Source organism: Acipenser ruthenus, chromosome 5 (genome assembly GCF_902713425.1).
Source record: "Acipenser ruthenus chromosome 5, fAciRut3.2 maternal haplotype, whole genome shotgun sequence".
In the NCBI taxonomy this organism is placed as follows: domain Eukaryota; kingdom Metazoa; phylum Chordata; class Actinopteri; order Acipenseriformes; family Acipenseridae; genus Acipenser; species Acipenser ruthenus.
The window spans coordinates 70,956,074-70,978,019 of record NC_081193.1 but is presented as its reverse complement, the minus strand read 5'-3'; the positions used below and the strand labels follow the sequence as shown (position 1 = coordinate 70,978,019).

Sequence of the window (21,946 nt, the reverse complement as noted above, 5' to 3'; positions counted from 1 at the left end):
AGATTGAAAAGGTTCATAAAGTTTGTTAGCAGTGAGGTGACAATTTAATTACAGAGTGACAGCTCGTTCTAGTAGTTTAGCAAGAAAGGGCAGACTTGAAATAGGCCGAAAATTATTAAAATGATCCAAGGCCATATGTGGTTTTTTAGACACTGGCATGACTGCTGCAGTTTTAAAAGCTACTGGTACCACACCAGAACTCGGAATAATTTATGATATTTAACACCAAGGGGCAAAGCATCACAAAACAGGACTGAAAAAGATCAGAGGGAAAAGGATCCAACAAACAGGAGGTGGATTTCATTCAAGGGACAAGATCTGTAAGAGATGCAGAATTAAGAGGTGCAAAGCAACAGAGAGAGGACCCAACAAAGCAAGAGAAACTGAGAGACTGTGTGAGAGCAGCATAAGAAGAAATGCTGATGTGAAGACGGATGCTGTCAATCTTAGACTTAAAAAAATTCTAAAAAATTGTTGCATAGCTGACGTGAAGCCAGTAGTGTTGAGGGCCAGTTAGGCTTTAACAACCGATCAATAGTGGAGAACAGGTGTCTAGGATTGTCTTGATTATTCGCAATAATATTTGAATAATAGCTTGATCTGGCAGTTGCCATAGCAACCATATCTTCAACCAGTGACTCCTTCCAGTCTTAAAGATGGACAGTAAGACCAGAGTCCCACCATCTACACTTAATTTTACAACACCAAGTTTTAAGACAGCGCAGTTGGACAAGGTACCATGGAGCACGGCAAGCCAGGGATCTCAGTAAATACATTGCAAATCTTTGTAGAATATATAATTATCCTATGCATTTACTAATCTGCTTCTTCTGTAATCCAAAATAGCAAACTTACTGTATTGGTGCATCATCCAACAAGAAGAAGAAGAAATAAAACACCAAGCTACTTTTACTGCATCCCCTTTGACCTTGCAGTGCGGCGAAGCAAGCAAGCTTATTACAATAAGCGACTGTTAAATTTGTCTGGGACCATGTCGAAAATTTGTAGTATCAGGAAATGTGTTTTATCCAAGTTTGTCTTAATGAAAATTGACTGTATGTGTATGTATGTATGTATGTATGTATGTATATATGTATGTATGTACGTATGTATATGTACAAATTGATATAACTCAATACTTGAAGCTAGAAACAATGCAGTCTGGCAGCATCATTGGTATAATTAAATATGTTTGTGAAATACACCAGTCATAGTCAAATGAACGGCTGATTTCAATCAGGTCTCGCAGTGAAGCAACCGCACAATGTGACTGTGTTGTAGAAAACGATGAAACGGCTATTTTTAAAGCACATACTATAGAGCTCTATCATGTTCACCATCGTATACCTGCGGCTTGCGGTGCTGAAAAGCAGTTCAGCTCTGCTGGTTAACAACACAACCAATCAGTGTAGCAACGTTTACCTGGCAGAAGTGCTTGTTCTTCCATTTGCTTCGCACACACCGGTTACTTTGGAGCAGCTCCTATAGGACAACAAAACACAGTCAGCCATATCCGAGCAGCATACAGTTACCGCTGGTTAAAGTGTTTCTGATTTCAAATCGCAGATTAGCGTGCCGCACAAACAAAGATGCAACTGTTTTAACACATGCCGTGGCACAGGAGCACAGTTACCACTCCGCTGGCTGATCCTTGCAAATATTAAAACTGTTGAAAGGTGGAATAAAATAAAAAAAGAACAATTGTTTGTTGTTAATCTTATGTAACATTCAAAAGGTACCTCAAGCTCCTTTAGGGTGTCTCGAAGCTTCTCGGGGCGTCTATTCTTGGGGGTCCATGGATACTCACGAGCTGGGACATGAGCATATGAATTTATATGTTACGAAAGATCGGAATTCTTCATCATATAAGGATAGCATTGTTATCTTTCCAAGTAATTATAGCAGACAGTGGGGTCTATTTTAATGATCTAAGCAGTGGCAGACCGCAATTGTCAAAATAAAAGTTTATAAGACTTTAGGCAGACTTTAAGTTTTAAAGATATAACCAATGACATGTCAGCATGCATAAGTATGTCAGCTATATCCTATAACCCTCAAAAACCTGTGTTAAGAAATGTCCATTCTAAATGTAATTACAATTAGACGTGCAGTAATCAAGATATAGGTAGACATTCATACAGATCTGTGTCTCCAACAAATCACAGTTTTCAGGGATATAAATCATTCTGAGCAATTATTTATGCAATAAACTCAATAATCCTGGAGAAATAGTTATGTTTAACACTTTATTATAGCTAATTCATATATTGATTTAATTCAGGCCTTGGTAGATTTTAATGAAAGTGAAAAATTGAAACGATGTGATCCTTACATTTGCAATCCCACTCCAGCCTCTTTTTGCTGTATTTTTTGTTTTATTGTATTTAGATATGAAAAACATCAGCAGGATATAAACAGCCAATGTATATATTGGATTTAATAAAATATTTAAACTATTTTTTAAATTTAGGAGAGTACAATAATAGTATGAATATGGACAGTTTTAAAAGGCGCAATAGTCAAATTAAACCTGTTAAAATCATTAAGTAACATTTAAAATGACAGCTGAATCAGGGGGGCTGCACAGAGGGGTGTGTTTGTCTCCTGATAAGGGTGTTTATATTTCACTCGTGGGTTCCCTGTTTGAATCCAGGGCCAGTTCAGCGTGACTAAAAGTTACTTCTGGATAATGGACATACTGTAAAACATTATTCTGGTCTTAAAAACAGAATCTACATCACAAGGCCAGCAAAACTGCTGTATACTGTGACCCCAGTAGGTGAAAAGCCACAGATTTCAAGCGTGTGTGTTGGTGGAGTAGGTTAAGGGTGATTAAATACAAATCTACCTAAATATTTCAGGAAACACATTCCATAACACTGTCAATAGGGTGTTTAGGGCACTGATGCAATGTCTCAAATGTCTCAAAGGTGTTTATATTTTTCTGGACAGGTATGTGCCTATTCCTCAATGATTACAGTCTCTTATTCCTTTAGGGAAGTTCAGGCAGATTTTTGCAGTGAGGTTTGTTTCCTGTTTTGCCCATTGTGATTGCAACTGACTTGCAGCATACATATATGACATATATTTATGTGTCAATTAACAAAGTGTGTGCTACATATTACCGTTTTTCCAACACATGCTTAATTTCTTTAATCTGTTACTTCATAAACAGCTCTTTGATTTGTGAACAGTAAGTACTCCAAATAATTAACCAATTAGCAGTCAGGTGATAATGGTTTTGGAAATAAACACACTTACATTCTAAAAATGCCTGCTTCTCTTCAAAATAATAGCACTCTGTTGGTGACACTGAAAAAAAAATAACAATATTACATTAATTAACAACTTGCATTGGAGGCATCAGCACTTGCAGTTGCTATCTCCCATGAACTCCCTTGAAGCTCACTTTAATTTTTGCATTCACTAGGACAGTACCAGAACTTGGCATTGAATGAACACTTCTGCAGAACCAACAGGTGGGCTCGTCTCACAGAGCTCCTTACATCATCCGATAGCAAAATGGCCTGAAACTGAATCCAGAACAGAAGCAGAGTCAGCCTGTCTGTCATCGGCATGTTGGAGACAACATATTAGAACCACACCCCAGACAAAGGGTGTCCACACAGGCCCCCATCTTAACCTACCTCCCCCAAACAGGAAGCAACCTTAGCTGGAAGGACCTTTTGGTCGTTCAAAAAACTTCCAGGATTAACAGAATTAATCTGATAAAGAAACGTGACTATTCACTGAGGAACAGGCTATTTTATAAAGGCAGGTGGGATGTGAAGGGAACCACATATGAAGCCGAGGCTTACTTACTGTGAGTATGGGATACCCTCTACTGGAAAGCCTAAGCAATAACCAGCCATTCATGTCAGAGAATAATGACGCTGAAATAATGACTACTATATTTGACTACAAAATGACAGAATCCATTCTCACTGTTTCAATTATACAAAAATGAGTCAGCTACCCCTTCTCTCTCTAACTCTCTCACTCCCTTTCTCAATTATCAAGAATCATTTCTTTAATCCTCAATTTCAATAAAGAAACAACTCTGCTATAAAGCTTTAAATGAAGCCAGGCAAATATTATAAGGGCAAAGATTTCCTGGGTTCACATTCACTGACATTCACTACTGAGCAACTGGAGTGCTGTATAAGGTGTCTCTCATGTTATTTCAAATGAAGATGTGGTATTAAAGCTTCATATCAATTCCCTACTATTCATTTGTTCAGAGTCATTTTCACTGTCTCCTTATAGTCATTTCTGATATGATTTCTTAACTTTGAACCAACTCTCAAGGTCCCCAGTGCTGTATGTGCTGGACAGAGCTTCTTTCAAAGGAAATGTTCAACAGTAACAGGGATGTGTACCAAAGGAGGACTGCTCTATAGTGTTCTTAACTTTTTAAAGTGAAGATCAATCTATAAAAAATGTTCAACAGTACAAAACCTAAGATTGCCCCATTCAATAAAAGGGACATGACTAGATTACAGGGAAACTGAAAAGCTTATCAATGAAAGGCCAATAACCCCCAATCTGAACTGTAGTCAGTAATTTGTAACAAATAATGTACCGCAGCTACCATAATATGTTATAGAACTTTTAATTAACATTCTATAAAATAAAGCCATGTCAGCATACAGTAATTTGGTAGAATAAAAACTAGTTAAACAATACTGCTTAAAATACAGTATATATGTAAGAAGTTGGTTTAACTGCTTTGTACATAAAGTTGGACACCCTGAACTTAGAACTATGTGGGTTTTAAACTTCTCTTTTCTCTAAAAAAATAAATAAAAATAAAATAAAAATTATATATATATATATATATATATATATATATATATATATATATATATATATATATATATATATTAGTAATTACATTTTGCCTTGCATTATCAGTGTGAAATGGCTGACACCGCTGGTATGTCAAAATATGAAATTGTAATCCCTTGTGCTTCCAGCCATCGTACTGCCAGTGCCTTGGTGATCACTTAAGATGTATTCAGTGCTGGGAACTTTGTTGTAACAGAAAACAGAAAAAAAGAAAAAGGATATATATATATAAATTTTTTTACCTGGTTCTCCTTTATCATAGTACTGATAGGTGCCAATATCTGTATCTGTGTGGACAAAATAAACACTCGCTGTTAGAACTGAACAGATCAGCAATTTCGCACTACAGGATAAACAATCATTATCTTCACATGTCCAGCGCCATCTGCCGCATAAGCGAGAGAGATAAGAGTTTAGAAGCGGAGGGGGTGGATTTGCCGCAGTGGATTTTAATAAAGGCAGACCACTATGCCCATCAAAACCTTGAACCGGGAAGGCGATTTTCTTTTCTTTAATGCGGTCAGCTTCTTAGAAGTTGCTGATATTATTATTTTTTATGGCATCAGAAAAACAGGGTCAATTTCCCTTGCACATCATTTTTCTTTTCTTGGGGAGGGAGTCGTTCTCTCTCCATCCAGCATGGGTATACTATATACAGTGGGGCCCACCAGTATTTTTTCATTTCAATGTAATTCCCCTAAATAGCATGCAATAAATGATGATTTTGGGGTGGAAATCAATGTTTTTAGTCCATTACCCACACTATTGTCTCTACCGTTCTGAATCCAATCGAGCACCGAGTTGAGAACGATAAATAAAAGTCTTCTAGTACAGAGCAGATGAAAATGATCAGTTCAGAAGAGTGGATTGTAATTGAAAGCTATGTCGCTGAAAGGTAGTTACTTGTCCTAAGCTGGGTATGTCTAATGCCAGGGTGTCAATACTTGTGGGACATTTGATTATTTACATTACAGGGGTTAAATGCCAGCCTGGTTAACCCTCTGCAATGTTCAGGTCCACACAGCTTGCTCAAAAACTGCATTCAGCGTTTGGGTTATTCTGCCTATTGACTGATGACTATCAAAAGTCACAATACTCTGCAGATGTCATCTTCCCCATATCAGTTAACAGTTGCTTTAGACAACACATAGACCAAATCAGTAGTTGTAAGGAGTGGTCCTTGATTTCTGAAATACAGATTGACCAGTCACACACCCACTATTTAAGAGTAAGTAGCGGGGTTCCAAAAAATATAGCGTTACACGTCCCCACATGTTGCTACAACTGTTTAAATAACGTACCTGACATTTTTCTTTTCATTGTGAACATCCTGACAACTTTTTACACTTATAAACTTTAGTCTTTTTCAAAGCTTATTTCAAAATGGCCATGTAAGGATTATTGCCCACGTTGTCAAACAGGTAACACAGCAATAACGATCCATGATAACGATGGTACGGAACAGAAAAGCCAGTTATGTTTTTTTTTTTTTTTCCTGTAGTGATTTAGAGCAGTGGTTCCCAACCCTGATTATGGGGACCCCATGTGTCTGCTGGTTTTCATTCCAACTGAGCTCTTAATTAATTAACTAGACCCTTAACTGAACTAATAATTTGCTTAATTATACCTTTTTAATTGTTCTCAGCTCTTAAAAAGTTGCAGTTCAAGTTACTTATAAAATGTTATAGCTAACTTGAAATCTACAACTGTTTAAGCTCTGAAAACAAGTAAAAAGGTCTAATTAAGATAATTATTAGTTCAATTGAGAGTTGAGTTAAGTAACTGAGAGCTCAGTTGGAATGAAAACCAGAAGACACATGGGGTCCCCCTGGACCAGGGTTGCAAAAGCCCTGATTTAGAGGACAGATCACAAACCCCAGTGCACTAGAGTGGCCATTTTGAAAAGAGCTTTGAAACAGCTTTTAAGTTATAAATGTAAAATGTTTTCAGGATATTAACAAATGAAAAGAAAAATTTCAGGTACATTATTTAAACAGTTGTAGCAACATGTGGGGATATGTAACGCTATATTTTTCAGAATCCCGCTGCTTACTTTTTAAGCCCCTTTCAAACACCAGTACATTCTCTACCTATTTTACAACATACTGACAGCTCTATGCCTATTAGACAGCACAGTTGACCACTCAGCACGTCGCATGGTTCCTCTCTTTTGCATGACATTGAGTGTGTACTTTATTTCCTGGTACCTGAACAGTCATTCCTATGAAATGTAAGTAAACCTCCATTGACCACATGCCAAAATGAAAAGATGGCTAATAACTATAATTAGTACTAATGGGGAGGAGAAGGGAGTCAAAGTGCAGTGGAACAGGTTTCTTTTCTTTCCACCGGTGTACATGGTTCCTGTTTGAAATCCTGGTGAAGCACTTTGGGTTCCACTATGTTACCTGCCCCACCCTCCTGTAGGGAGTGTATTCCTATACACAGAGCAATGTATAGTTTATCTGGGTCTCAGCCATCTGGTGGTTGAGAAGGGTGTGCCATGTCTGGCCAACACCACAGAGCAGTCACGACAGGAGAGATCAGGCCTCACTCCCCAGCCAAAACAATCCTGGATAACTATAGTAATATTTCAATAAAATAGATGGGACTGGATTCTTTCACAATATTGTAAGAATCCTAGTAAAATATATACCAGCCTCGGGTTTGAAAAGCTGTAGTTTCATGTTTAAACCTTTGTAATCCTGTTAACTGTTTATTATAATCATTCTGCCAATGTTGGGTAACTATTTTTGAACATATTGGGCTCTATGTACTAATATTACTTACATGTTCGTAAATACTGCAAATTCGTAACATTGTAATAAATCAATTATGTAGCAAGATTAATCAATTTGATTAATAACTCGATTTAGTTAATATTGAAACATATTAATATCTTCATATTAGTCACAAAACATATTAATCATGGGCATCAACTGGATTTTTAAATTAATGTTAACAAGTACAAAAGTTAGTATGAAAATGTTTATTTATATATATATATATATATATTTATATATATATATATATATATATATCTGAAGCAGCAGAGAGGAGCAGCAACTGGCTGTGGTTGAGACGGAAAGATTCTGGCTGGGGATCTCAAACACAATAGAAAGGAAAGCTGATGTACGGGTAAGTAAGCTGGGCTGAGTTCAGTGGGGGACGGAGCAGCTGGTAACAAGGGAAAGGCCTTGCGACAGCCTGGAGAGACAGCTGACAGGAGGAAAGAGACCCCTTGGGGCTGGCAAGGGTTAGCTACCCTTGTCGGCAGTATCCTCAGCTCTGTGTTTACAGGATGCTGGAGACACCCGCCCAAGGCTTCTAAGAAATTAAAGAGAAAAATACCCCTAGAGTCTGCGAGAGCGGGGGCGGAAGATGACTCAACGTCGGACAACACGGTTAACGACTTAGGAACGGAAACGGATATGAGTATAGAGAGTACTTCACAAAAGACTAGTTCAAGATCTGCAGTTAGCAAAGACATGGAACTCCAGATTTGTGTCTGCGGCTGGAGCAAGGCGACAACGGTCAGGGGTTTGAAGATTCATCAAGGGAGAATGAAATGCTTGAAGGAGAAGGGACAAGGGCCTCGCATTGATCAATACTTTTTACGAAGTCAGTCAAGTCAGTCGAATGAAATCCAGCGACAAGAAGCAAACCACAGTTCGCAGGATATCAGCACCCCTGTCATAGACGTGAGGAGGACTTGCATGAACACAGTTAGTAATGAACCTAATGATTCTTGTGAACCCGGTCAGACAAACCAGCATAAGAGAGAAAAGAACCTCAGCGGGCACAAGCCTGGAGTTAAATGGCCAAAAGCTTGTGAGAAAACTGCATGGGACACATGGAGTTCCGTACAGAGTGTACAAGAGTGCTTCAGGAAATCTACGAATCCTGTGGAAATTGATGAAAGTGGCATGGGAAAAACAGGTTGTACCAAGAGCATGGCGCTGAGCAGGTGGAGTCTTTATACCTAAGGAAAAAGATTCTACAAGCATCAGTCAGTTTTGCCCTATTTCCCTATTAAATGCAGAAGGCAAGATTTTCTTCAGCATTATTGCTCAGAGATTGTCAACTTACCTATTAAAGAACTGCTTCATTGACACTTCAATACAAAAAGCAGGCATTCCAGGTTTCCCAGGATGCTTAGAATACATCAATGTGATCTGGCAACAAATTCAATCAGCTAAAAAGGAGAGGAAGGAGCTCCATGTGACATTCCTGGATTTGGCCAATGCATATGGTTCAGTGCCACATGAACTTCTTTGGGCAGCATTTGAGTTTTTCAGTGTACCGATGACAATAACAAATTTAGTGAAAGCCTACTTTGGAGATTTGCAATTTAGTTTTTCTACTTCAGAATTCAGCACTGCATGGCAATGCCTAGAAGTTGGAATAATGGCAGGATGCACCATTTCTCCACTGGCTTTTACCATGGCAATGGAAGTAATCATTAGGGCATCAAAATGGGTAGTGGGAGGAGAGCGCTTGGCTTCTGGAATGTGACTACCACCAATATGAGCATACATGGATGACATGATAACCATGACTACAACAGTAGCCTGCACTAATCGGTTAATGGGCAAATTAACCAATAACATTGAATGGGCACGAATGCAATTCAAGCCCACTAAATCAAGGAGCATCTCTATAATTAAAGGTAAAGTAGTAGATAAAACGTTCTTCATTAATGGTGAGGCTATACCAACAGTGTCGGAGAAGCCAGTGAAGAGTCTTGGGAGATGGTACGACGGGGATCTAAAGGACACAGTTTGTGTGGGAGAAGTTAGACAACAAGCAGTGGAAGGGTTGAAGAGCATAGACAGCAGCGCTTTACCAGGCAAACTAAAACTCTGGTGCTTTCAGTTTGGTCTACTGCCGAGGTTGCTGTGGCCACTGACTGTGTACGAGGTTTCTTTGACAACAGTAGAGAAGCTGGAAGCTTTAATCAGTTCATACATCAGGAAATGGTTGGGAGTTCCACGCTGTCTCAGCAGAGTGGGACTTTATGGTAAAGGAATACTGCAGCTACCAGTCTCCGCTCTAACCGAGGAATTTAAGTGCGCCAAGGTCCGACTGGAAATGACATTAGTAGAGTCACGCGACAAATGCGTAAGGGAGGCAGCACCTGTGTTGAAAACTGGAAGAAAGTGGGTGGCAAAGAAAGCTGTGGAGGATGCAAAGGCTTCCCTTCGAATTGGTGATATCATGGGGCAAGTTCAGCATGGAAGAGGGGGTCTTGGTCTCAGTTAAGCTCCTCCTACATGGCACAAGGCAGCCCCAGCTCAACGGAGGAAGCTGGTAGTTAACGAGGTGCAAAAGCAGGAGGAGAGGATGAGGTGTATAAAGGCCAGGCCAAGCAGGGAGAATGGATGAGATGGGAGAGTGTGGAACAACGCAAGATTGGCTGGCAAGACCTATGGTCAATGGAACAGAGTAGGATCAGTTTCCTCATCAGGTCAACATATGATGTTCTCCCATCACCACAGAACCTAAACCTCTGGGTAGGAGAGGATCCCTCATGTCCTTTGTGTTCCTCACCTGCAACATTAAGGCACATTTTGACAGGATGTAAGGTGGCTCTTAGCCACGGACGGTTTACTTGGCGCCATGACCAGGTGCTGCGATGCTTGGCCTTAGCATTGGAAGACAAGCGTAACATGACCAATAAGTTGCCACCTGTTCCATCAAAACATTACACACAAAAGACAACATTCCTCCGCCCAGGACAGCAACCACCAAGAAAAGGTGTTAAAACCAATCCTCGCCCAGGACAACTGGAAGCTGAATGAGACTGGAAAATGCTGGCAGATGTCGGTCAACGGCTTATTTTTCCACCTGAGATTGCCACCACTAACCTTCGACCAGATATTGTCTTGTGGTCTGGATCAGCATGCCTTGTTCACCTGGTAGAGTTAACAGTGCCATGGGAGGATGCTGTAGATGAGGCGTATGAGAGGAAGAAACTGCGGTATGCTCAACTAGCCACTGAAGCGAAACAGTGAGGAAGGAGAGTCCGGGTTTACCCAGTGGAGGTGGGTTGTCGAGGATTTGTGGCACACTCTACAACCCGGTTTCTCAGAGACGTCGGATTCAGTGGCAAAGAGTTGCGTCACACAGTGAAGAACTTATCTGAAGCAGCAGAGTTGAGCAACAACTGGTTGTGGTTGAGACGGAAAGATTCTGGCTGGGGATCTCAAACACAATAGAAAGGAAAGCTGATGTACGGGTAAGTAAGCTGGGCTGAGTTCAGTGGGGGATGGAGGGGGGTGATGCTGGGACGCCAGAATCACCGTCGAGCCCTCTTGAAGTGTCGTGGGCTAGTCGACGAAACACCGAGGATGGAAGTTGCCCACTTGAAGACCCCAGAGATGTACCCTACTTAGCTCAATCCAGACGGTTGTCATGCTGATGCGCTGGGGAGACCGCACTGTGGTTGATCCCCGGAGCTAGCATCGCAGCCGCTGTGTGTGCTGATGCGCTAGGGAGGCAATAAGCTGATCCCTGGAGCCAGCATTACACTTCAGCCATCAACACCAGACAGAAGGATATCTACATCATCATATGGAAGGAAGCGCAAATGGATGGACACACATATGGATCACATTAGTTTACTGTAAAGCTACGTCTTAGCTGGTGCTTATCTTGGCGAGAGCCGAGTTCAAATCAGCATGAAGTTTTAACATCTACTCTCGTGTAATGGAAATCACTTTATATTATACATACAGTATATATATCTATCTATATATATATATACTGTGTGGTCCAGTGGTTAAAGAAAAGGGCTTGTAACCAGGAAGCCCCTGGTTCAAATCCCACCTCAGCCACTGACTCATTGTGTGACCCTGAGCAAGTCACTTAACTTCCTTGTGCTCCGTCTTTCGGGTGAGACGCAGTTGTAAGTGACTCTGCAGCTGATGCATAGTTCAGCGTCTATATATATATATATATATATATATATATATATATATATATATATATATATATATATATATATATATATATAAAAAAAAAATATATATATATATATATATATATATATATATATATATATATATATATATATATATATATATATATATATAAAATGTGCATCTCAAGAGCCTGCAGTAGAAATGCATTTGTTACAACTCATAAGCGAAAATATAATTCCATGAACACACTTAACAAATCAATATCCCAAAAGCATGTTAATTTAAGAATATTGCAGAAAACTTTTGTTTGAGTCTATGTATATTTCAGTTGTGTAAAGGAAAAAAGTACAGTACATACAGTAGGCTAAGCAGATAAATACTTTTTACTGTATTTCAGTTGTCTATGCACTACATAATTAATTACTGAGAAGAAAAGATTTCAGTTTGTGTTTAATGAAAGAACTCTGCATTGATTTGTTTCCGTGTTTCCTTTCTTTAATAAAACTAAGTTAAGGGACTGAAAATGACTTTAATATATCGTGAGTAGGTCTACAAAGTCACAAAATCCTACAAAAAGTCAAGATACAAATGAAAAATCAATGATACATAGAGCTCATTGACTAAGTATTTTTTTATACACAATATGGGTACATTAAATAGCATATCTTAATATATCCTTAAGCTTTTTATTTAATCTAATACATCCTTTTCTGTCATGTTAACATAATGTGAATCTGAATCACATGTAAAGCACAAACATCCCTGAGGCACTCTAACTCCTAATCTTGCTGGAATCTTTACTTATCCTAGCAAAACTGTAAGCATCCCATCCTGGTCTTTAAGGACAGCGTGTTTTACCCTGAATATAGCATTACCAGCAATGGCAACACAATGGATTTGGAACAAACACTGCAGACAATGGTACTGATATGGTACCATGGTTCTGCAATGGATTACCCATGTTTATTAGTTCATACCATTAGGATATCATTACCATTAATACATGGACAAATATTTGAACTCTCAAACAAAGACTGCTTGAAATGTATTTGGAGGCAAGAAATTAAACAGAATGTATAAATGCCTGCATCAAAAGTTGTCATGCAATGGAAAGTCAATTTTTGTGTTTGTTTTACTCCTTAGAGATTTCTTTACTGTTATATGGTTATAATTTTACATTTCCCAGCTAATTCACAAATGATTCAATAGTCAAATATTTGTTTGACTTTTGAATGAATATTCAAGCATGAACAAATACCCTCGCCCCAGCACGGATTATAACATTACCACGCTGGTACGTACCATTCTAGTCATACCTTCAGAACTGTCCTTGTGCCATTAAAAACAGAACCATTGTATTGCCATTGTAGTGTTCTTGCTCAGTGAAGCTCATTTGGTGAGGGAGATGCCATCTAAAAAGATAATGTATATACAAATTCAAGAGAGAATTTGTATGTGTGTGTGATATCCTTCTTTCTTTTCTGTGGTAATTCAGATATTTTTATCCTCTAAGCTATTTATTTTATACAAATTGAACTTTATTAAACGTTGAGATGAAGCACCGCCTGTTTAATTATAGCCTGACTACACAAGGTGAATTGACTGAGGCAGCGTAACAAGGACTGCCTTTGGGAGAACATGAAACGAAAATTCCACCACTTTGAATTAGTATGTACGGTGAAAAGGTGCAGACAAATGATCGGCAGCTTAATTACCTCTGACATGCAAGGTATTCTTCAAGGACCACAAGTGCAGCTCACTCAGGCAGAAAGACATCTGATTGCGAATGGAAACTTGATTCTGTTGAAACAAGGAAAGGGGAACAACATATAAGATAACCCTCTTAAAGCAGGTTAACAAATGTTCTCGATCAGCAGACCTCCAAACAGACTAACAGACAGATATACCTGAAGTGAAAAGTTAGCAGTGAACGGTTTACAATGCACATTATTCCTTGTGGTTTTTCATCATTTAGGGTTTTATGAAAGGTGCCAATGCAGGACAGATACTATCTATATATAGTCCTTATGGGATTTCCATCTCTGCTAGTAGGTTTACATTATCCATCTTATAAAGAAGTTAAACAAAAAATGAAAAACACCTGCCATAGCACTGTCTATATAGGGTGACAGCATTCATTCTACATGCCATGCCTGCTAGGCGTTCGCGAGGTTCTGGAAGGACATGTGACCAGTAATGCCTCTAAGTTGGGTTTTCTGTGACTTGGACAGAAACTCACCTGCCAGCAGGGTGTCAATTGCAATGCCATTTGTAAAGCATTCAGTAATCTGAGGAGCAGTTAATTAATGCAAAATTGTGAGCTACATATTAAAAGTTTCTATTTGGTATACAAATAAACCTGGTAAACCACATTGCTGTCTTTTTTAGTCCTCCTCCTCTTCATACAGGCCAAAACATCTTTAAACAACCTCTGTCTCAATGCTTCCAGTTTCTTCAGACCTTTTTTTTCTAGTTTGCACTTATACTTGCAGGAGACCTATATTCAATTCATTTATACAAAATGTTTGCATACTGCAAACCAGATAGGGAGATTACAGTAAATTGCACTCACTGTCAAAGGAAATGGCATCTCATGTCTGTATTATTTGTGCCATTTATAGTAGAATAGATAAAAGGCTGTAAGTTTGAGTCTTTTCACTCATCACACTTCTTTACACAGGCTTTCACAGCTAAGAGGCAGCAGGGCAAGCTCAGAGAAGCAGCCACTAATTCTACAGAATAGGGATCTCTGACTATTCAGCACCCCGGGGCAAAATATATTGCTGCCTCTGGCCAGCCTGGAGCGACTGAAGCCAAAAAACGACAGATGTTACCAACAAGACAAACTACACAGACTTCAAAACCGCCAAATAAAGCTGAATACCATATTCCCACTGCAGAAACTGCTTATGAACAGCTGCTTTTAAAAAATGTGTGCTTTCGATGTAAAAGGTCCCTTCTTTATTACAAGTCACAGGGGTTAGTGCAAAGAGCCTGGTGGTTGGGGGGCGTTGCAGGATGCAAAATTTGCTACACTGCGCAAAATAATAAGTCACAAATCAAAAATGAAATAAATGATGTTCTAAGTATCATTGATTCATAGGTTTTCTGCAAAAAAAATGATTTTTCTAAAAAATATAAAAAAAATATAAAAAAAGACATAACTCAAGCACAGCACATACTTTTGCATAAATGAGCTGTTCAGCACACAACTGATTAATCTGCCGCAAAGGCACCAGTGGCCAATGTATTCTGTAAGATATAAAAGATGCATATTCCTGTAGTAAGTCCGTTTTTGACACAATTTGTAAAATAGCTGATCTGACAGACTTTTATAGAGCTAGCTGCAATCTCTCGGTTGGTAGGTGCTTCTGTAGCCTGTACAAATTACTGATTTTCAAGAAGAACCGTCTTTAATTAAACATATGTCTAAGTTTAAAAAAAAAAAAAAAAAAAAAAACTACTGTAGAAAAGCCCTTGAAAGGCCTTGTTTAGAAATCATTTGAAAGCATTTGGCGATAGTGTCACTCCTCTCTTTCAACTTATTTCCTTGCTTCACTGTACAAACGAAATATTTGTATATAATGTAAAATGTAATTACTTTTTAACAAAGAGAAGTTAAGTACCTATTTGAATTTTGACAAGCTGTCAACCACACCTGACGCAACTCTTTTACATTCCTTTAATTGCAGTAGCGCTTGAGGCTTTGGGAGCAAAACGTGCTTTTAATCAGCAGTGAACTGTGAAGAAGAGGCAAAAAATATGAAAAATAAATAAAAAGGGCAGGCTGGTGGACATTCATGTGAAATTACAGCCCCTGTTGCAATACTTTTGCTGTATGCATGTCGTTTGTTTTGTATGATTGGCCTGTTTATGCATTTCGGAATTGTCGTCAATGAGTTGCAGAAAGCACTCCCCAGAGGTACTGGCGATCAGAATACCCACACCCACCTTCAGTAAGGTGTGTACCTCTTTGTATAGGGTAGCGTCACTGGCAAGGCTGGTTACTGGCAGGAGAGAGACTCGGATACAGAGAGCTGCAGGCATAGCACTAAAGCGCATGTTTATTAATGACAACAAGCAAAAACAAAGAAACATGGCACGGGGGCCAAAGAAAAAGGTTCAAACAAAACATTACTGATCCAAAACACAGTGCAAAACTTAAATTCAAAATAAGAAATCAACCCTAATTCGTACACAGGCTACACTGTTCAATTTACCCCATAATCCTTTGCAAACTTTTTTGTGTCTCTGGCAGAGCTTGCACATCATACCACCCAATTCCTTGCTGTAAAAATCCTATTACGATGTGTCTTTCTTTTTTTTCTTTTTTTTTAATGCACTGATCCCTCTTGCAGTTCTTCCAATTTGCTTTCTACAAATTGCTCTTTGTTGACTATATCGGGTTGGTCTTTTTCATTTTCTGAATTTTTCTTCTTTTTCATCATCTATTTCAGTTTGGTAATTTCCACATTCATTGTCACTATTTTTTTTTCGAAAATAAGCAGGTTTTTTCTTAGCAGTCATTTTAACGTTTCTGCTTCTCGAAGTGCTTAAAATGAAAAACCCACCCCTTCAACTCTCTGATTGGTTAAATGTAGTGTCAAGACGTAACACAGAAACACCGCTGTTATGTGGTTTCAAGATTTTTTTCGCACCCAGCCTGTGCAAGTGATCTAGTCTGCTAGCAGCGCAATCAATCCTAAAAGCCTGGTCACACAGGCGGCATTTGTCAACGGCAACAAGGGGGCGACAGATGTTGCCGGCTTGTTGCCTCGTGAGACCACCGCGGGCAACACCCCGGTGACATGTCTCTCATTTAGGACGATGTTCTATTTTTTGTGCAACACAAGGGCAACATCTCGTGACAAAAACATGCATTATGATTGGTTTGCATTACGTTGTTGCCTGTGTGTTGCAACAGCTTGTCGACCGCAGGTTTGTCTCCCGTGTGACCACCTCAAACTGCAAGGCAACAGGCAGGCAACAAATGTGTTCCTCTTGTTGCTGTCGACAAAAGTTGCCCGTGTGACCAGGCCTTTACAGGCACAGTAGCATCTGCGAGACGGGCAGCTCAGGGTTTTTCAGCTGGGCAGTGAAAGCCACTTAGCCAGGCATTGGTATGGTAAAGCATAGTATAATCATGAGAAAAGAATGGGAAAACTGAAAAATGATTGGTACAGCTGCAAGTATAATCGTCTAGGTAAGTGAGAGGAAACATTTGGCCAGATTTTGAGACCCTTTAATCTGCCAGATCCCAAAGCCCAAACTGAATCTGGTAAAGCTGCTAGAACTTCATCTATAACTGACATGTGTCCTGGAATTTACTACCACTTACATAAAATCCTCACACTAGAGAGTATTGTTAGCACCTTAGAGTGGCAAGCATGTCCTGTTCTCCTTTAGGGATAACCTATTTTACATCGCTCAGTTTTTCATAAGGCTTTTAACATCATACTATTAAGATCTGGGATAAATCCCTCACTTTGCATGCAGCAGCCACAGTTTTAAGAAGACTCCATAAAGTCTGAGAATTTCTAATAATGCTCCTAAATCCTTGGTAAAAGCAGATAACAAAAAATATCCTCAACTCACGGAAGAGTCACGTGAAGTAGCATCTCATGTCTATTATTTGTGCCATTTATAGCAGAATAATAGATAAAAGGCTGTACGTTAGTCTTTTCACTCATCACACTTCTTTACACAGGCTTTCACAGCTAAGAGGCAGCAGGGCAAGCTCAGAGGCAGCCACTAATTCTACAGAATAGGGATCTCTGACTATTTAGCACCCCAGGGCAAAATATATTGCTGCCTCTGGCCAGCCTGGAGCGACTGAGGCCAAAAAACGACAGATGTTACCAACAAGACAAACTACACAGACTTCAAAACCGCCAAATAAAGCTGAATACCATATTCCCACTGCAGAAACTGCTTATGAACAGCTGCTTTTAAAAAATGTGTGCTTTCGATGTAAAAGGTCCTTTCTTTATTACAAGATGTCACAGGGGTTAGTGCTAAGAACTTAAGGGGTCTTGAGGTTACAGGGTGGGAAATTCACTACACTGTCCAAACAAATCCTTACAGTAAAGTATTATGAACTAAAACAATGATGTGCCTCATGTTCACAAGAACATATGTTTTATATGTTAACTATAACAATAAACAACTGTGCTGTTTTGTGCATACACTGTACATCTGTACACAATTAACCCTAGTAACGTTTATAAAGACTTGCAAAAACATTGATCTTTCTAGCTCCTTTTTTCTGATATCTTTAGAACAGCTCAATGCATTACAAAGTGCCAGGAAGTTGACTTAGAAGACATGTTTTCAGTTATAACATTAGCAACCCACATTGTTTTCATTGCACTTTACTAAAATCCTAAACTAAAATCCCATTTACGGCTGGGCAAAAGCGGATCCAGTACTTAGTCGGAAATAAAATGTGCAAGCGAATCCTAGGTTTGTCCCCAATGCGCAATTCTGTAAAGCTCTGCCTTAGCTTGTCAATAAACTCAAAATTTAGACGCCATACATTTCAGTGTTGAAGGACAAACAGTAACAGTACCTTGCTCAGTTATCAGTCATTTAAGTTAAATGGACACTGAACATTTATTTTAAATGAATGGCATGCTTTTAAAAGGGGGGTTGCAACAGATGTAGCCTAATATACATAAACTTACCTGTCAAAAAGATAGGTGTTCATTTAGTTCCTGCTATCTGAAATTGCCATGGGTGGGAAGAAAACAAGCAACATTATACTCCAGAAAGCTTAAGAGTTTTTCTTTCTTTTGTTTCTTTTTTTCTTTCTTATCGTATTTTTTTTTTTTAATATTACCAAAGAGGACCAATCTTTAGCTATAGGCTACGGACAGAATGCCACGTCTCGGTGCTCTCACAGCCCTTGACAGCTGTCAGAAAAATGATAATCCCTTTTCTGGAGTCCAAGATTAACCCATCCAACAGTCCCTGGTGGGTAAAAGTCTGACCTGGGCAGGTGAACATTTCACTACCTGTCCAAACACATGGATTGCAATTAGTTTTTCTTAGTTTACAATTAACTAAGGCTAGTTAATCTTCAAGGCACATCACTGTCAACAGGTGAAAGAAACAAAAGTTTAGAAAACAGACTTGATTTCACCAAAAGACTCCCAATAGCTATGTGGACAGGGATGCTCTTCTGGCTTCTATTTGACCCAAAATGCCATTATATTAGGCCTCCCATTCTCATTAGGTAGAATACAAACAGCATAACTACAGCTGCACTAAAGCATTTTACAGAGTTAGCACAGTATTACCTACTATTAGGCAATGTTGTCTTTGGAATCCATAAACTACCCTTCTGGTGTTTCTTTGTTGATCTATTTTTTCATTTAATTGCATTTTATAGTAGAGCTCATGATCATTCTGTATCTTTGTGTTTGTGGTACATTTCAATTTGACTATCTTTGGCCATTCAAATATCCAAAATGTACTCTAGTTGTGTCACCAGACAGATTAATGGGAAAAATCTGATGTTTTTACTTTCACAATAAATAGTGGAGCAGCAGTGTGGAGTAGTGGTTAGGGCTCTGGACTCTTGACCGGAGGGTTGTGGGTTCAATCCTAGGTGGGGGACACTGCTGCTGTACCCTTGAGCAAGATACTTTACCTAGATTGCTCTGTATAAACTGTAAAAATGGGTAATTGTATGTAAAAATAATGTGTAAAAAATAATGTAATTGTGTGAAAAATAATGTGATATCGTGTAACAATTGTAAGTCGCCCTGGATAAGGGAGTCTGCTAAGAAATAAATAATAATAATAATAGTGCAAATTGCACTTTGATAAATCTGTCACTTAGCATTGTTCAATGAATTTAGCTAAAGCTTGTTATGTTGAACACCCTGCAGTGTTCAAACAAATGTATTGTGATGTAACCTGTGAATACTTTTCAACATAATCGTGATTGCTTTGATAGATGTACCATGTTCAAACATTATTACCATCCCTAAATACAACAACACGGTGGAAAGAGAGCAGCAGCATTAAGATCTGCCACTGTTTCAATCATTAAAATAAACTCCATTGGCTTTCTAAGCCAAGAGATTGCACATTACAGCGTGGCTTTTTCACAAGGCTCTTTAACAAGCTCTTGAATAAAGGATAATGAATATTCCATCAGAATAGCCTCTTTATCGGTAACACTGAGGTCCTGGATTAGTCTTCCTGCCAAGGAGACCTGTCATTTTCAGTAATAATTAAAGATTTATAATGGGTTTTCATTTATTTTACTTGCTTCTGTAACTTAACATTCACTCTTAATTTTATAAAGCCTGTTACATCTTTAATACCTCATAATACAACCAATCGTTAGTATGTGATTATTCATTTTCTGTTGTCCTGACTTGTTAGGCCTCTATCGTGAAAAAGAATCTGCAAATAGAATCTTTTATGTTTCATCTGAAGTGCACACTGTACCTCCCCCTTGGCAAAGCTTGACATATCCTCTATTAGATTTGTTAATAAAGAAACCACCCTTCCTCAGGACTAATCCCATTATTTTCGACAATCCCTGTTGCACAGACTCCTATGGGGAGGTGTGGGGCAGGATAGCTGCAGGCTTCCCTCCCAACTGGCGCCTGGCAGGCCTGTACCTGCTTCGACAATCGAACGAGCAGCTCAGAGAGGGATCTAAGTGTTCACTGCTTTATACAAATGGAAGCAGACTCCGCTGTGCTGAAGGGAATGTCGCCTGTCATGTCTGAGACAGAAGTCAGGCTGAAGGGGTCTTTGAATTTCACATCCCATCTCCAGTAGGATTAGTTGAGGGCTGCTAAACTGTCTTTGTTGTAGAACAGGGGTAAGCAACCTGAAATTACCACAAACACCTTCAAAAGGGCTCATGACCCCCTTACGATGAAATCTGGTTCAGTTCTTGGGTTTTCATAACAAATTTGCTATTTTGGATATTACTTTTTTTTGTTTTGTTTTTCTAATCATAAAGTATGATCAAACATCTCACTGTCGTTTACTAGCAGTTGCTCTGTCATAATAAACCCACATTTTCTTCCAAACAAATACAGAAAATAATCTTGCTTAGGCCTTTGCTTTCTATCACTCCCTATGTAACCCTGTAGTTCACACTTAAATGTCCTTTTTTGTTTCCATTGATTGTGTTTGATCTGTTTAAACTGAACATTGTGCCTGAATTGTCATCATTAGGCTCATTAGTTGTCTCAGTCTGCAAAAATCAGAAAAAGATATCTAATGGTGTATAGTAATTTTCTTTTTAATACAATAATTTAACAGTAGGCTACCAGATCTTGTAGTTTGTTATAAGCTGCTGCAAGTACTGTTTGTTAACAAAAGTGCGACGTGGACAGAAATGTTTACTTTCTGAGAATAAAAAAAAAACATGCTTGCATGTAATCAGATTAGGAAACTAATGAATACAAAGTGAGATTTTGTTCATAAACTGTGGTAATGTTTTTATTTTGTACACAAATATTTGGAGCAGGTGCAAAGCGAAAGATCCAGAGGGATCAAAACAGTGTCACGTATAAATATTTAATTTGTGACATTTTTTATTAAGCAGTAGTAAATAAAAATGTAATCTTGTCTTGTTTTGGTTTACTCCAGGCACATACAACAAGCTATGTATTAATTTCATTGCACAAAATTATTTTCATAGTTCCATCCTGTGTTCTTTAACTATTCTGTGCAGATCCTAATAACGCATCCCTCTGGATATATTATTATTATTATTATTTGTTTATTTAGCAGACGCCTTTATCCAAGGCGACTTACAGAGACTAGGGTGTGTGAACTATGCATCAGCTGCAGAGTCACTTACAACTACGTCTCACCCGAAAGACGGAGCACAAGGAGGTTAAGGGACTTGCTCAGGGTCACACAATGAGTCAGTGGCTGAGGTGGGACTTGAACCGGGGACCTCCTGGTTACAAGCCCTTTTCTTTAACCACTGGACCACACAGCCTTCTTATAGCAGCAGCAACTGTTTTGGGAAAACTAAAAAGCAAATGTCGTAGATCACAATACTGTATCAAGTCATCAGCCCTGGTTGCCTCAAACCATTCTCGGGTATAACTAAAAATCAAAACGGTTGTCATGTTATGAAGGTCAGATTAGATTTACCTTTACGTTAGATAACCCTATCTAATCATCAGCTGATG

At 38.8% G+C, this 21,946-nt stretch overlaps 1 protein-coding gene across 2 annotated transcripts in view; it reads right to left on the bottom strand.

Moving 5' to 3' along the window:
- The window catches only part of LOC117402976 (WD repeat-containing and planar cell polarity effector protein fritz homolog), a 94,260-nt gene that overhangs the window by 50,309 nt on the left and 22,005 nt on the right, over positions 1-21,946 (bottom strand). The window contains exons 2-6 of one of the 2 annotated variants that reach the window (XM_059024438.1): positions 13,487-13,571; positions 5,091-5,135; positions 3,262-3,312; positions 1,740-1,810; positions 1,423-1,482 (exon numbers count right to left, since the gene is read on the bottom strand). In XM_059024438.1, the coding sequence (XP_058880421.1) occupies positions 1,423-1,482; positions 1,740-1,810; positions 3,262-3,312; positions 5,091-5,135; positions 13,487-13,547 (288 nt within the window). In that variant the 5' untranslated portion in view covers positions 13,548-13,571. The remainder of the gene's footprint in view (positions 1-1,422; positions 1,483-1,739; positions 1,811-3,261; positions 3,313-5,090; positions 5,136-13,486; positions 13,572-21,946) is intronic. The other variant, XM_059024439.1, reaches the window with a different exon arrangement.